The following is a 15,104-nucleotide window of genomic DNA, read 5'->3' on the forward strand; positions in this document are numbered from 1 at the left end:
GTTGTTTTGGTGTGCTATTTAGCAGCCAGCTTCCTTTTAAGCTAAAGCTCATTCCCCTTAACTGCATGCTTCCATAGCTTCTGCTCTGCTGAAAGGTTAAACAGATCTCATTATCCATTTCCTGCAGAGACCCGATTTCTACAAAAGGCCTTGAGCAGGGTGATATGACGACCGAGAAAGAGAATAAGATTACAAGAAACTGTTTTCACACTTAGCCAAATACCGAGAAGCACAGACACTGACTGAGATAATGCTCTGCATGGGTCTCAGCAGCTAGGCAGAACATCCAGCCTCCTCTGGTTATTTAGTTATTCTCACACCTGCCCCTTTTACTATGGCACCCTCAAACAGCATCTCCCAACACATGAACACATTAAGCAGGATAAAAACTGGTACAAGTCAAACTTTGTCCCCATTTCTCCTGAATTGTTGTATCTTGCTGAATGCCACCTATTAAATAGAAAGGCTGCTGCAGTCCTGACAGCAAGGAGGCTAGAACAGACAATCCTAGAATCAGAATGGTTTAGGTTGGAAGGGACCTGAAAGCCCATCCAGTTCCAACCCTCCTGCCATGGGCAGGGACACCTTCCACTACAACAGATTGCTCAAAGCCTCATCCAATCTGGCCTTGAACATTTTCAGGGACAGGGCTTCCATAACTTCTCTGGACAACCTGTTCCAGTGGCACACCACCCTTAATTTATTGCAATCTCCACCTGCCCTACCTAGTCTCCTGGGTAAGCTTGGTCCACTTCTTGTGGAGAAAAGCCATAACTACTAGCTGGGGGTGCCATAAGTATCATTCACAGGTGCAGGCTAGCTCACCACAGCTAAGCAGCTTGGGACAACAAGATGCCCATACATATAGTCCCTTTCAGGAGCTCAGTCCTTTGTCATCCCACAACCCGTGCAACCCATTGAGCTCCATGCAGAAGAAAAAGACAGCTATAACTTTCTTTAAAGACCATGTTGAAAGACCATGTTGAAAGTCCCATCTTCCTCTTTCATTTATTCGAGGGTTTATTGCACCACACACCAAGGGTGCTGGCAATTCAGTTTAATTCTCACTTCTGCTTGAGGGGCTCAAACCTGCAACAGGGAAGTGTCTCATTCACAGGAACAAACAAGAAGCTTTTAAGGGAAACTTGCAGAGTTTTTTTTTTGAATAGAGGGCATGAGCATCCCTCATCCAGAGCAGGATTCAAGCAACATACCTTAAGCAGGGAGTCTCTGGCTGCAGTCCTTGCAAGCCGGTACAGTCTGGTCAGAAGATGCACTCTATCCTTCAGCTTTTTCTGTTTCTTAGCTCTAGTACGTCTATGGTCAGTATCCTAAAGATGTCTGTCCGTCCGTCTTTTAAACATCAGTTCTCTTGATCGAGCAAGCACCTTTGGATCAAGCTCTGGACAGCAGATACCTCTGTCTTTCATTATTCTGGGTCAAAGTCTTGTGGCCTGCACTGTCCAGTGCATGATGCAAAGGACAGAGGGAGCCAGTCAAGCACTGGGACAATCTGAGGAGTGTTCATTCCTAGGTATTTCCAAAACCCCTACAGGACACAACTCTCAGCAGTCCTGTCCAAATGCGGTCATTACCCTGCTTTGCTTTAGTCCATTAATTATCAATGTTCTAGAAGACAGCTGCAACATTATTGCTACTCTGACTTCACAGAAGCACTGAAGTGGGAGATAATAAAAGAGGGAACAATAGAAGTAAAAAAGTATCCAAACCATTGCCTACTTCTAAAATTAGATTTCAAACTGAAGTTGTCACACTAGCAATAGAAGATGGATCACAGACTCTACCTCCCCTTCCTAAAATGGTCTGATGATAAACTTAAAATTAAAAACAAGTTGAGAACAGTACGGCAGGTCTGTCTGCATCAGCAATTCAGACAGCCTAACAGCAGTGGATCTGGAGGGAGAGGCTGAGGATATGGCATCCACTCTACACATATTTCTGAGGGCCTTAGTTCAGGCTAGCTTCGGCCTAGATCTTTGGACTGAATGTCCTTTGGGCATCTGCTCCTCTAGATAGTTTCCTCCAAGTGGAACTCAGTCCACATGCTCAGAGGTCATTCTAAAGCACAGTTAAATGAGTACAAGATAAGTAGGCTTCTAGGGGGAGAAAGAGTTGTCCTCTTTCTAGACTGTAAGAACACGTAATTAAGTACAGAAAAGCATCAAGTCTGACAAGATTTTAGATAGTCCAGCATCAAGAGAAGTGTGATGGTATTTATGACAATATTCAGCATTTATCAGCTTGTACCCCACAGCATTTGTCTCACTTGCTCAGTGTTAGTATTTTAGCTATTTTGTCAAGAAAGAAGAAAAAGTAAAAGACTTAAGTGACACCATTTGGATCTCAAGAAGGAAGCTCTCTATTAGCATCTCACAACTTTACCTGAAGTTTAAGGAACAGTTATTTGTTGTTTGATCTACATCCTGATTTGACTGGGGAAGACAGCACAGGGAACATGCCTCAGAGTTGCTATGAACTACCAGAAAACTAAAATAAAAATTGCTGCCTATTGAACGTTGCATTCTGTACCATCCACCCACAGAATCCATCAGCAATATAACAAAATGTCCTTGGGGCAGCCTTGTTAGCAAAAGCTCTTGGAGCTTATTAGCCCAAGAGCAGACAAATTGGAAGTGTAGGTGGACATTAAATCCAACCCAAAATAAGCAAGCAGCTCTAAGTGTCAGCAGATCTATAATTAAGGGGTATTTCAGTTCATTCTCTTCTAAAGCTCCAATTATTACTGTACCTAGAAAAAGATGGAAGGCTTTAGTACAGAAAGCCATCGAGTCTTCAAATGTGATATTCCCTCCAATTTGTCACTGGCATTACTGTACCAATGCATCAGACTTCTCATTTTGTGGAACACTCAAGCACCATCTTGAATTTTCCTTCCCAATCAGCTGATAAGCTGGTGCAGGAAACCCAGCCCCTGTGAAAGGCAAAATCCTACTGCTAAATGAAAGAGGGTTCTGGGCTTAGCAGATCTCAGTAGATGCTGGCCATTTTCAAGGCATCTCTGAAGACATCTGGGGTCTCATCTCATGGCAGCATACCTCTGCAAAGGATCACGCGCCATTTTTGGTGGCACCCACATCACGGGTCTATCTCCTCTAGCTATCCACGCAGTTTAACTTGTCAGACATCTACGCACAATAGGCTAAGAGAAGGCCTAACTAAGTGCTATAACCAATTGTTTAAGACTATTTGCATTTGATTTACACAAGGTTGTCAAAAACAGTACACTTAAAGCCAATTCAGATTTCAGACTTGTTTAAAGAAGTCAGCAATTTACTAGGAAAATAACAACAAGACACCTGTTTCTACTGATGTCTATATTTTAAAAATTTGAGTAAGATTTACTCAGGTTTCAAATATAAAATGTCTTTCACGATCTCAAGTGAAGCTGCAACAAGATCGATTTTTTTAAAAAAAAAAAAAAACCCAACCAAAACCACTTCCTTAGGAGTTTCCAGAAGTTTCTGGATAAATGGCAGTCTTGTAACACCGCCCTTCTGGGGCTCAGCGAGATCTTGATGAGTATCTCCAGTGCTCTAGGTGGGAACATTGGCTGCAAATGTACTGTATCAATTTTGATGCCATTGCAGGAGTTAGTCATCCTCTGAGTCACTCTCCCCCCTGGCTGGGACACACGTCCTAATTGAGGACATGAGTTGATCTTGGATCTGCTTCCTAGGGTTCTCCTCGAGGTCTGTCTTGATGGCACCTGACTCTGAAATCTTCCACTCCAATTCTGTGCAAAGTAAAACAAAAGAACCATGAATGCAGAGGAGAAAACTGCAGAAAGCTCACCCTTGCTTTTCCAGCTGACTTCTCTTATCACCCTGCCATCACTAAAAACAGGGCCCAGCTCTATTCCTCCCTCAGGTCCAGCCCCTGCCCCATCTCCCACACCTACTCCAACCAAGCCCTCCCTTCAGTCACTAGTGGTTGCACAGGTATAATCTAGGGCACAGAGCTTGAGGTACTGCTCTGCAGACCACTGATTGCATCCCCCGTGTCTCCCTGGCTCCTTTTACAACCAGAAATGCAAAAGAGATTATTAACACAGAGCACCAGCTTTAGAGGCAGCTCTCCTGGTGAAAGTGAATTCCATCCCCTTCTAATCACATAAGGGCAGAAGAAAGGTTTGCACATCCATCACATCGCCACCAAAAGAATACTCTGCTCATACTTATATGTTACAGCACTTTCCATCACAATTAGAAGAGGCAGGGAACAGACTTTCTGAGGGACAACAAAATTGTAGCAGTTCCATTCACACATCTGAACTACAGGTATTTTTCCAGGGATGTACCCTAAACATAATTCTCCCCTCTTCCGCTATGCCAAGCACTGATTATTAGTTCCTTAGCAAGGCAGTAAGAGAAGACTACTACTGATGGTGGAGTCTATTTACTACACAGGCCCAAATTGGATTGCTTCCCAGAAGTGGTAGAAAGTCAGTACAACACTTTCAGTTGACACCTTTATCCTAATCCTGCTGGCAACCTTATAATTAAATCTAATTTCCCTCAGACATTACAGAGTAGGGAATATAACCTCACACTTTGTTTAATTTCCAGCGGAAGTCACCTGGGTTTACGGCAGAAGGAAAGAAGAAATAAAAAGTGAAGAATTTTACTGCCCAGCTTTTTGCGATGACTGAATTAAGCTGGCTCAGTCACTCCCAGTCAATTATTTATGTGCTAGAAGTGAGATAAAGTTAACTGTGGACTCTGCTACACCACTGCTCACTTCAGCACATAATTAGGCAACCGCTATAGCTACCTGTTCTCAAAACAGCAATGTCATTGGTGAGTTTTTCCCCTTCTGACAGTTCAAGGTAGGGGAGCATTTTCTACAGCACATGCTCAACATATGCTGTAAACTTCAAGAGTTTACTTAAAAAAACAACTCCTCTTTGTATCCCATCCCAGTACAGGCAGTCACATCATTCAGCAGGGACCTTGAAAAGCTGCCTAATTGCGCTTCACTTCAGGTAAAGATGCCCTTAAAGTATGACCTTGAAAAAGCTTGAAGGCACCTGGACTGATATGCCAGCTCAGAAAGCTCATCAGTAGCCTTTTAATCAAAGTAAAGCCCACTAGGTTACACCCTAGCCACATTCGCTTTCCCAGAAGAGCCTTTCACTGCTGACCTCTGTCTTCAAGTGCTGCTTTTGGATACCATTCCAAACCAATGACCTCCAAACAGCAGCTTTTACTAAAGAGCCACAGTGCTCTGCGAGACCTGTATCACCACTTCCATCTCCTAAAGCATGTCATGCTGCTGAGGCTGCTGAGAGGACAAGAAGAAATAGGTCTAGGGAAAACCATCATCTCCTGGAAAGGCAACAGCCTTTCTCCACAGAGCCCTATGTCCCCTGAACCACAGAGGCAGGAGGTCTCCATCTCGGGAGATAGCAGAAGGAAAAGGAAGCAGCCCAATTTCAGCCTAGAAGCCCCATTTTGATAAACAGACAGGCTCTCTTTAGAGGAGCAAAGCCTGGGTGTCAATGAAGTAAACCAGACATATGCTATCAGCTTGAACATGAAACAAGAAGCCCAACACATTGGCCTACACAGCCACTTACTGCTTTTACAAGACAGCTTTTATTGCTCAACAACATGCAATTAAGGTAAAAAAAAAAATAAAGTCTAATATGATTTTTAGTACCTCCCTTTTCCTCCTAAGCGTCATTCCCAGCAAAGCAGTTTTGCTTTTCCTTTAGAAGACCAAAGACAGATACTCACCGTCCCTCGTTAAGTTCATGCCACCAAATACCAAAGGCCCAATGAACTGAGCTTTGATGTCTCCCTCCAGGTAGACAAATATTGTAGGCAGGTTCTTATCAGGGTAGTTGGGGATGCAAGTGGTAGAGATAGCTTTGATGAATTTCACATCTCTGAACTTTTTCGCAAGCCCACTCATATGTTGATTTATTAAGGCACAGAGTGGAATTCTGTGAAGAACAGCAGACACACATGAGGAAAAGACAAAGACAAATTAGACAGTAATACCCTCCAGAAATACCAACTCAATAAGGACCAATTACAGAAAGACAAGTGTACCAGAAGCAATTTCTGAATATTTATTTGTCCAGTATTCTAGCATTCAAAAGGAGTCAGCATCACTGGAGGTTTGGGTGGGTGATGGGTTTTTTTGTTTTAAGATATTAGCAATACAACCTTCCCTTCAATCCTACAGAGGAATTTGTTTATAAAGATATGATTATTTGGAAATTGCATGAGCAAGGGCAAAATAGAAAGAAAAGCAGCTCCTGGAAGAACGTATACATACGATGAAAGCCTGTGAGGCAATTAGAGACAACAAACAAAATCAAGTATTTCTAACACTCTGGAAAATGCTAGCAACTTAGACCTTTTTAACAAGTTTTTCTATCACATTGACAAGACTGCAAACCATGTCAACTCCATTTTTATACCTCTAAAAACCAGGCTAAAGATACACAGTGATCCTTCTAATGCACAGCCCCTTGCACTTTATCCAGAATAATTTCCAAAGTTTGGATATTTCAGCAGCAGCAGCAAGCTCTATGGTAGCTGCAAGGCAGAAGTTGTGCTGTGCTGTAGAGATGAATAAAAAAGCCACTTCACAGTAATATCATTTTAGAGCTAAGTTCAGCAGTCTTGAGTCAACAAAAACTAAATTCCCAAAACAATTTTTTATTTCTTGGAGCTCCAGAATAATTTTCTTAATTTCCACAGTAACTACACATTTACATAGAGTATTTTTCCCCTATTGACATTGAAAGTTTTAAGGTGAACAACAAATTCTTACCCTTGTTTGTAGAGGTGCAGGACTACCCATATACCTTTTCCAGCTTTTGTAACCTCTTGAACATAATCTTTTCCCGAAATCTCCAAAACTTCCCCAAATTTATTCTTCATTTGAGCTGCTTTCATTTCTGCTAACCTTTGCTGCCTGAACAACAAGGAACAGAAAAGATACCTTTCGAATAGATGCCTTTTTGACAGAACAACACAAAGGAGATGGGTTGAAGCTGAGACTTCAGAGACACATTACAAATATCTTTAAACCCCAGAACAACAAAAGCAAGTCAACATAGTCAGTAGATGCTCTCATATTTGCATCACAAGTTAAAACTGCCAATGTACAAGAAGTACAACTATGTTTCATGAGAAATTTTCATTTCTGCCCTTAGCAGACATTTCTGCAGATACTACATGAACAAACTAATTGGCAAAACCCATGAAACACAGGAAGGAGAGAGAGAGAGAGAGAGAGAGAGAGAATATGGAAAACCAACACTGTAATTATGTAAATCTGTAGTACCTTAATCTCATTCACACAAAAATTGAGAAAACTTGGAGGCAATTTTCAAAGCTTTCAGAATCCCCAGCCTTGCATTCAACAGGTGCATGCTACTACTACAAAACTAGGCTATATGTAACGGACATGGAATTTAAACCCAGCTGCCTACTAAAGATACTTAGAAGCTCTATAAGAGACCAGAAATAACCCATTTATTCCACCATCAGGTCTAACAATATATAAAAGAAAAAACCTCCAATTTTCAAAGCAAGATTCTGTTTGCAGTTCTGACCTGTACATTTCGATAGCTTTCTCATCTTCTTCATTAAATTCATCTTCATTCTCTTCTAGCTCTTCCAGAGTCATGTCCTCGTAAGTTTTCACTAGTGTGGAAGAAACATCAAATCAAGAAAAGCCTCATTTCAGGATTAAAACTCAGTCCAACAGAATTTATTTACTTTAATGATAGATTAATTACTGGAAATATGGCTTTTATGAAGTATTGTTGTTAACTGGATTTTTAGAAACTTTAGACATATAGATGAAAAGACAATAGTGTAAAGGACTCTGAGCTGAAAACTGCCTCGACTAGCACATGAATACCTGCACCAGCTTTCAAGTTTGGTGACTGCAGTAAAGATGCACCTAACAGACACACAACAGGAGAGAGGTGCCTGAACAGTCGAGGAAGGAACAAGCATACAACATGAAATGTCACAAGATACTTTTACTTGCATATTCACATAGATTCCCTTCACACTGTTCTTATTTCAGTTTCCAAACATTTACTTCTATAAAAATATGCAGCAGACATCAAGAACAAAGTTTTCCTCTGCTGCAATAACCCACATGTTCTGGAAGATATTTGTTTGACACCATTTATAGCAAATCACCCTATAAGAGAAGCAGCTCTGGTATCCCTTAGAGGCTTGGAAAAGGACTCATTGCTTTATAGCCATATAAATATTACTGCTGGCCGTTACTTTGTACAAGCTTGCCACTGGAGGTATTCAAGACTTGTGTTGCTGCTGCCCGAGTTGTCTGGTCACTCACCAAGAGATTTCTGAAGGATGGCAAGTTGCTCCTCTTCCTTTGCACGCTCCTTTTCCTCCAGGTTTTCCTTTGAAGGAAGGATACCTTTCTTGCGGAGGATGTCATTCCACTCTGTGTCCTCATTTGGGTCCTAGAAGAGAACAAGAAATGGATGTGTATTCAATGAGAACTTCGCCACTCCCAGAACCTAATATAGGCAAGTTTTTCCAATAGATGCAGCAAATTGGATGGATGGTACCAAAAAGTCACACGGTGCATCCTTCTGATGCTGAGGCTTCTTTGCTAGCCTCAGGCTGGTATCCTGCTGAGTGACTATTTTATCCCATCCCATTCACAAAACATACAGGAGGTCTTTTGTTTGAAGCATTGCAACCACCACTGCACCTCTCACACCGTGAAAGGAAAGGAAAGCATCTGGGTGGACAGCAAAGCACGGTGACCAGAGCACTCACGCACAGAGCCTCAGCCTAACAGGCCACCAAAGCAGTGGTCACTGCATTGGGAAGTGCTGGTGAGAAGACACATAGGCACTAGCTGTACAGATCTAACTCTGGGTATATGGGAAGTCTCCTTGGTAGATTAAAGTCTGGATGACTATAACAGCGCTTCCAGAAAAGCACAGTCTCTACCACACAAGGCCACTGCAAAGAAATCAGATCTAACCCAATGCCTACACTGCTCCTAAAAGTTTAAAAAAAAAACCAAACAAACAAGAAAAACAAAAAAAACCCAAAAGAAACACAGAAAAAAACCAAACAAAAGCCCCACACCACCACAAAACACACACAAAACCACCACAGTTTGAAATAGTCACAATAATTCTGAACAACAAAGCCAATGGGCACCCACATATTACTGAGAAGCTCAGAAGTTTTGCTGAGTTAGACAGTGATTTTACTTTTCTAAATACCCGAAAATTCAGTGCTAAACACTCACAGGCTGGTTTTGCTTCCCTACTACCTTGACCAAAGTCCACTTTGAAAACTGAATACAATGTCTAGTGCTCTGGTGTGGCTTGGCTCAACAGATCTAATAGTAAGTCTTTTCAAAACCAGGTCTCATCTCTAGATCAAGACACAGTACTTCTGGACTACTAAAAAAATACAAGAAAGAAAGAGCATGCAAAGGAAATTAAAAAAAAAAAAGACAGAAAGAACAGGCAAAGAAAAAAAATGCAAAAGGAAGCAAGCAAAGTAGCACAGCAAATAGAAGGTTGGATTTTTTGTCTTTGACTGGGGGTCATTTTTCCCCTCAGAGGATTTCATAGCATCCACTGTCATTCATCAACACACTGATGAAGTGCTTAACAACCTCAGCAAAATAAGTACTGGTACTTGGAAAAAAAAAAACAAACCCAACAAATAACCCCCAAACCAAGCCATGGAGCTTCATGCCAGTGCTGTTTAATACCATCATCAATGATATTGACAGTGAGATCAAGTGTATCCTCAACAAGTTTGCTGATGACACCAAGCTGAGTGGTGCAGCTGCCACACTGGAAGGACAGGATGTCATCCAGAGGGACCTGGACAGGCTGGAGAAGTGGGCCTGTGTGAACCCATAATGTTCAACAAGGCCAAGTGCACCTGGGTCGGAGCAATCCCCAATTTCAGTACATGATGGGGGATGATGCGATTGAGAGCAGCCCTGCAGAGAAGGACTTGGGGGTGTTGATTGATAAGAAGATGGAAATGAGCCGGCAGTGTGCACTCACAGCCCAGAAGGCCAACTGTATCCTGGGCTGCATAAAAATACGCATGGCCAGCAGAAAGAGGGAGGGGATTCTGCCCCTCTATTCCTCTCTTGTGAGGCCTCATCTGGAGTATTGTGTCCAGTTCTGGAATCCTCAACAGAATGATATGGAGCTGTTGGAACAGGTCCAGAGGAGGGCTACAAAGATGATCAGAGGGCTGGAGCACCTTCCCTACACGGACAGTCTGAAAGAGTTGGGCTTGTTCAGCCTGGAGAAGAGAAGGCTCTGAGGAGATCTTATGCCAACTTTCCAGTACCTGAAAGGGGCTACAAGAAAGCTGGGAAGGGGCTTTTTACAGAGGCTTGTAGTGATAGGACGAGGGGGAACGGGTGTAAACTGGAGAGGAGCAGATTTAGACTAGACACCAGGAGGAATTTCTTCACCGTGAGAGTGGTGAGGCACTGGCACAGGTTACCCAGGGAAGCTGTGGCTGCCCCATCCCTGGAGGTGTTCAAGGCCAGGCTGGATGGGGCCTTGGGCAGCCTGATCTAGTGGGAGGTGTCCCTGCCCACGGCAGGGGGGTTGGAACTGGGTGATCTTTAAGACCCCTTCCCACCTAAACTACCCTACGCCGCAACGCCAGGCACCCCCGCCCCGGCAGTGAGGGCTCAGCCCCGGCTCCGCCCCGTGACCCAGCGCAGCGCCCGCACCCGGCTGGGCTCCTCCCCGCACCACCGCCCGGGGCCTCCTGCGCCTCACCTGCATCGTTCTGGCTGTGCCGGGGCACGGGCGGCAGCAGCGCTGAGCTGGAGAGCGTTGAGTTGAGTTGAGCTGAGCTGAGCTGAGCTGAGCTGCTCCGGTCCGATCGGCTCCGCTCCGGTCCGGTCCCCTCACGGTCCCGGCGTGCGCGGCGCGGGCGGAGGAGGCGGTGCTGCCAGGCGGGGCGGGCGCAGTGGAGCCGGCGCTTCCCGTGCCGCCTAATAAGGCCGGTCCTGGGGAGCGGGGAGGGGCAGCGCAGGGCTAATCCCGGGGAAAGGAAGCGTCCTGATCGAAATAGGTTTTTTAATTATTATTTTTCTATTTTATTTTATGATCGAGCGTATCTTAAAGCACCACTCACCGAACACTGAGGAGGGGGTCAAGTACGGTGATCCAGTACGGTGATCCAAATCCATTTGTGATCAGCACCTCATTCCCTAAAAATAAGCACCTCTGCCCTTTCAAAGCATTGAGCTGACCTTGCACTTTCTTCTGAAAGACACACAGCAGAAGGGGAAGGGAAAGGGAAAGGGAAAGGGAAAGGGAAAGGGAAAGGGAAAGGGAAAGGGAAAGAAGGCTGCTCCCACCTCACCCTCCTTTTACGCTCTAGCCTGATCATGGAATCATAGAATCACCAGGTTGGAAAGGACCCACTGGATCATCGAGTCCAGCCATTCCGAACACTCCCTTAAACCATGTCCCTAAGCAGCATGATATTCAGCATGCTCATCCAGAAAGGCAAATCCCAGCTCTGAGTCCCACCAAAAATGCCTCCCGTGGCCTCCTGGTAAGCCTTAAGATTGTGCTTGTTCTGGGCATGCAGAGAAATGACTGTGTCTCTGCTCCACCTAGGGATATTTGGAAGCCCCTTTATAACATGTTGTAGCATCGTGGACATCCTGCTCGTGCCCACGTATCCTGAAACATGATGGGGCACTTACCCTGCGTTCATACCCTGCCTGGCCTCTGCTGTCTGCTTTACTGAAGGGAAAGCACAGTCACCTTTTATGCCTCTAAATGAAATGAAACGATAGCTGCAGATGCACCTTAAGAGCATGTCAGTTCTTATGGTGAGGATTAAGATGTATGGAGGGTGCCCCACTCCCATCTCCCAGGACCCTCAGGCGGAGGAAGACTCAGCCTCACCCATTTCAGACTAAATGCTCATCATTGTGGGAAAAAATGGCTATTTGAGGGATAGATGGAGCCACAAATACAACATAAATATGCAGGAGTTTAAATCAGAAAGTCAAAGGCTACAGAGCCTTCCGGTGGCACAGCATCTGAGCTAAAGTTTTCAAGATCATAATTTTGGAGTCTTTAGCAGGCACCCCAAAGTCTTTTGGCTCTGACCTGCAGTTAGTACCCAGTGTGCAGAACTGAAACCTTAGCTGTCAGTGCCAATTTTGCTATATGAATGTTTTGTCAGAGCCTGGCCTTTTGGAAGGACCTGCTGGTTTAATGCTCATCTTCTGTGGCTGAAATACCATTCAAACCCAAGGATCTTGCAAGCTGCTCATTGGAAACTGCCTTGAACACCAGAAAACAAACACAGAAAGGGTATGAGGATGGAGTGTGTGCTTATTTTTTTTAAAGGTGCTCAAAAATACTCACTTACTCAGATGAACTGAGAGAAATGAACCAAGGACCCTTGACACCAGAACCCCTCTGTTTCCACAGTAAACCCTGAGCCCCATCTGGGGCAGAGAGTCAACAGAAGAGTGGGCAGAAGTCCAAATCTTAGGAGCAGCCTTATCATGTCACTTTTTAGGGCTTGGACACAATGTGAATGAAGCATAACTCTCTCTGCCCAGGACACACATAAAGCAATACACAGTGCCATCATTTCCCCCCCAGTTAAAAATACATAGTATTTATAAAGCATATTTTCTCTATGTAGTTCTTTTAATCAAGCTTCAGCAGGAAGAGGACTGTTTTTACACACATTGTACAGACAGAAATACTCCAGACAGAGTGGATGAGAGCTGGCAGTATCACAGTAAGACTGAAATATAGCTGTGGCCCAGGCCTTAGAGACAGCTTCACATTTCTCCCGGAAGAATTTAGTTCCACACATTTCTAACATATTTCTTCCTTTTCCCCCAAATCAGGGATTAGAAGGAAGATGAACCACATCTGAGAATGACTCATTAATCATCCAGGTGACCCACTGATGAGGAGAAAAAGTTACTAATAAAAAGGTTCTGCCCAGGGGTAGGGGGAATGGAGTTGGTTGGCTTGTTTGTCTTTGAGTACAGGCTGTAGCAAAGCCCAGACCAGGCCAAACTAGGAGTTTTTAAAGGTAAGGGGATATATTTTTCATTTATGATAAGTATTGAAAGACTTGGTGTTATTGTGGACTTTGTTACTTTGTAAGTTAGCTGCATTTATATAAGCACAGTATGACTGTAGCGTGAGTAATCAGAAGATGAAAATTCTTGTCTGATAAGAAGAATAAGGATTTGCAGCTTGGTTTGTTTGGATTTTACTATGCACTGGGGCTTTTTTTTTTTCTCCTATCTTAAATCTTATTCTGATTTTTCTTAAATTTTTAATTCTCTCTATAAAAGCTACACTACCCTCTCCCATGTTAATCTAGTGAGGTATGGTTTTGTATATTGTAAACAGCTGTGCTGGAAGTGAACTGTCCTATTTTAATTGTAGATTAGAAGTGTTGTTTAAATAAGTGGTTTTGCTACTCCAATTGTAAGAGTACTCTAACTGCACTGAATTTCTTTAATCTTAAGTAAATAGGTGGTAACTCCTATTCTTCAGTCTGTGTTGGGCTGTCCAAGTCACTTCTTTCTTTTCCTGGTGCAGAATACCTCCTATAGTCTTAGAGCAGACAAAGAATAAGCCTTGGGGGATTAATTTAAAGCTTTGTACTAAAACCTCTTTAAGTGTTTAGGGTATAAGATGCTGAAATAAGAGCAGAAAGCATAACTCACCTTGTTGTTGTCTCCTCTTGCTTTCAGTCAGCTGTAGCCCAAGCACCTGGGGAATCTGAAGATCTCCAACGTGCGTTGTCTCCTCACCCATCAGTATGTCTGGACGTGGAAAGAAACCTGCATTGACTGGCAAATATGGAGCTGTACAGAAGAAAAACAAATCACACAAGGCTGGCCTGCAGTTCCCTGTAGGTCGTATCTACAGGCTCCTTAGAAATGGGAACTACACTAACAGAGTCAGTCCTGGTGCTGCCATCTACCTGGCTGCAGTGCTGGAGTACCTGAGTGCAGAGATAATGGAGCTGGCAGGGAATGCTGCACGGGAAAACAAGAAAGCCAGGATCACACCCAGGCACATCCAGCTGGCCGTGAGAAATGATGATGAGCTCAACAAGCTCTTCTCCTCTGTGACCATCGCTCAAGGAGGGGTCATGCCGAATATCCATTCCCAGCTCCTTCCCAAGAGAACTGGCAGCGATGCTGCCTCTTCTGAGCACTAAGGTGGTAGCCAAACTTGCATTTTTCTGGTCTGATCTGTGCACGTATGGATGATGGGGCCCAGTAGCACTAATTTGTATGTGTTTGTTTCTTCACTAAGTATTTTTCCTGCTAATTTTAGTGTATATTTAAATCTTGTAATAAAGTTCCTAGAATAAACACTCTTCTCTGTTCTTTTCTCAGCTCCCCTTCTAGGGATGGAAGAACACAGAAAAAGTTATTCTAGTATATCGCTCAAAGAACTTTTTAAGAACTCAAGCACATAGTTACCTAGAACATGTTTTCCACAGTAAATTGTGGAGCAGGCAGAGAAGTTAAGACATACACTGCTGTTTATATTTATGTCAACTTTTCCCAGTGTGGATTTATAGTGCAATTAGTTTATTGTCTCAGAGGTAGTTTAACTCTGCTTTAGAAGTTAGTAACCCTGTGCTTTAAGGTTTTATTGCTTGTGAAGCTGTAGTGAGCAACTACCTCTCTAAACTGCTCCAACGTGACATTAAAACTGTTTCCTCCATCTTGTCATAACAACCAGAGGTAGTTTGTTGGGGTTTTTTTAAGGTCTGTTGCAATATTGGTGATGCTAGTAGAAGATATTTTCTTGCTTTTGTTTAACAGTGCAGAAAAGCAATGGTCTTTGCTTACCTAACTATTGAAAGTCTTCCCCCCTGAAAGTGCCTAGGGTTTCTCTGTTCATAGTGGCTGCTGAGGCTTGCTGTTGAACTGCAAACCAGGGATCAGCTGCATTAGAATTAACCTACCTCAAGGCTGTGTGTCACAGATTTCACAGCAATTTGCACAGAGAAGAGCTGGTTAGGACCACCTTCCTGAAC

At 43.5% G+C, this 15,104-nt stretch overlaps 2 protein-coding genes across 2 annotated transcripts; one reads left to right on the top strand and one right to left on the bottom strand.

Annotated features, from left to right (window-relative positions):
• Nucleotides 1-1,627: 1,627 nt before the first annotated feature.
• Nucleotides 1,628-11,031, bottom strand: PDCL3 (phosducin like 3). The gene is made up of 6 exons (XM_054056374.1): nucleotides 10,826-11,031; nucleotides 8,374-8,503; nucleotides 7,613-7,703; nucleotides 6,826-6,969; nucleotides 5,778-5,986; nucleotides 1,628-3,775 (listed from the first exon to the last, which is right to left on the bottom strand). The coding sequence occupies exons 1-6, from the start codon at nucleotides 10,829-10,831 to the stop codon at nucleotides 3,633-3,635; spliced, it is 723 nt and encodes a 240-aa protein (XP_053912349.1). The 5' UTR covers nucleotides 10,832-11,031; the 3' UTR covers nucleotides 1,628-3,632.
• A 556-nt stretch (nucleotides 11,032-11,587) lies between these two features.
• Nucleotides 11,588-14,316, top strand: LOC104056645 (histone H2A-beta, sperm). The gene is made up of 3 exons (XM_009557915.2): nucleotides 11,588-11,612; nucleotides 12,937-13,127; nucleotides 13,801-14,316. The coding sequence occupies exon 3, from the start codon at nucleotides 13,869-13,871 to the stop codon at nucleotides 14,271-14,273; it is 405 nt and encodes a 134-aa protein (XP_009556210.2). The 5' UTR covers nucleotides 11,588-11,612; nucleotides 12,937-13,127; nucleotides 13,801-13,868; the 3' UTR covers nucleotides 14,274-14,316.
• The last annotated feature ends 788 nt before the right edge of the window (nucleotides 14,317-15,104 follow it).

Source organism: Cuculus canorus, chromosome 1 (genome assembly GCF_017976375.1).
Source record: "Cuculus canorus isolate bCucCan1 chromosome 1, bCucCan1.pri, whole genome shotgun sequence".
NCBI classification, from domain to species: domain Eukaryota; kingdom Metazoa; phylum Chordata; class Aves; order Cuculiformes; family Cuculidae; genus Cuculus; species Cuculus canorus.

Excerpts from the sequence above, each read along its gene's own strand:
- PDCL3 (XM_054056374.1), bottom strand. Across the intron at positions 7,704-8,373 it reads CATCCTTCAGAAATCTCTTG|TGAAAACTTACGAGGACATG; the intron begins GTGAGTGACCAG and ends CTTCCACACTAG. Across the intron at positions 6,970-7,612 it reads AAAGCTATCGAAATGTACAG|GCAGCAAAGGTTAGCAGAAA; the intron begins GTCAGAACTGCA and ends CTTGTTGTTCAG.
- LOC104056645 (XM_009557915.2), top strand. The coding sequence starts at position 13,869 with ATGTCTGGACGTGGAAAGAAACCTGCATTGACTGGCAAATATGGAGCT.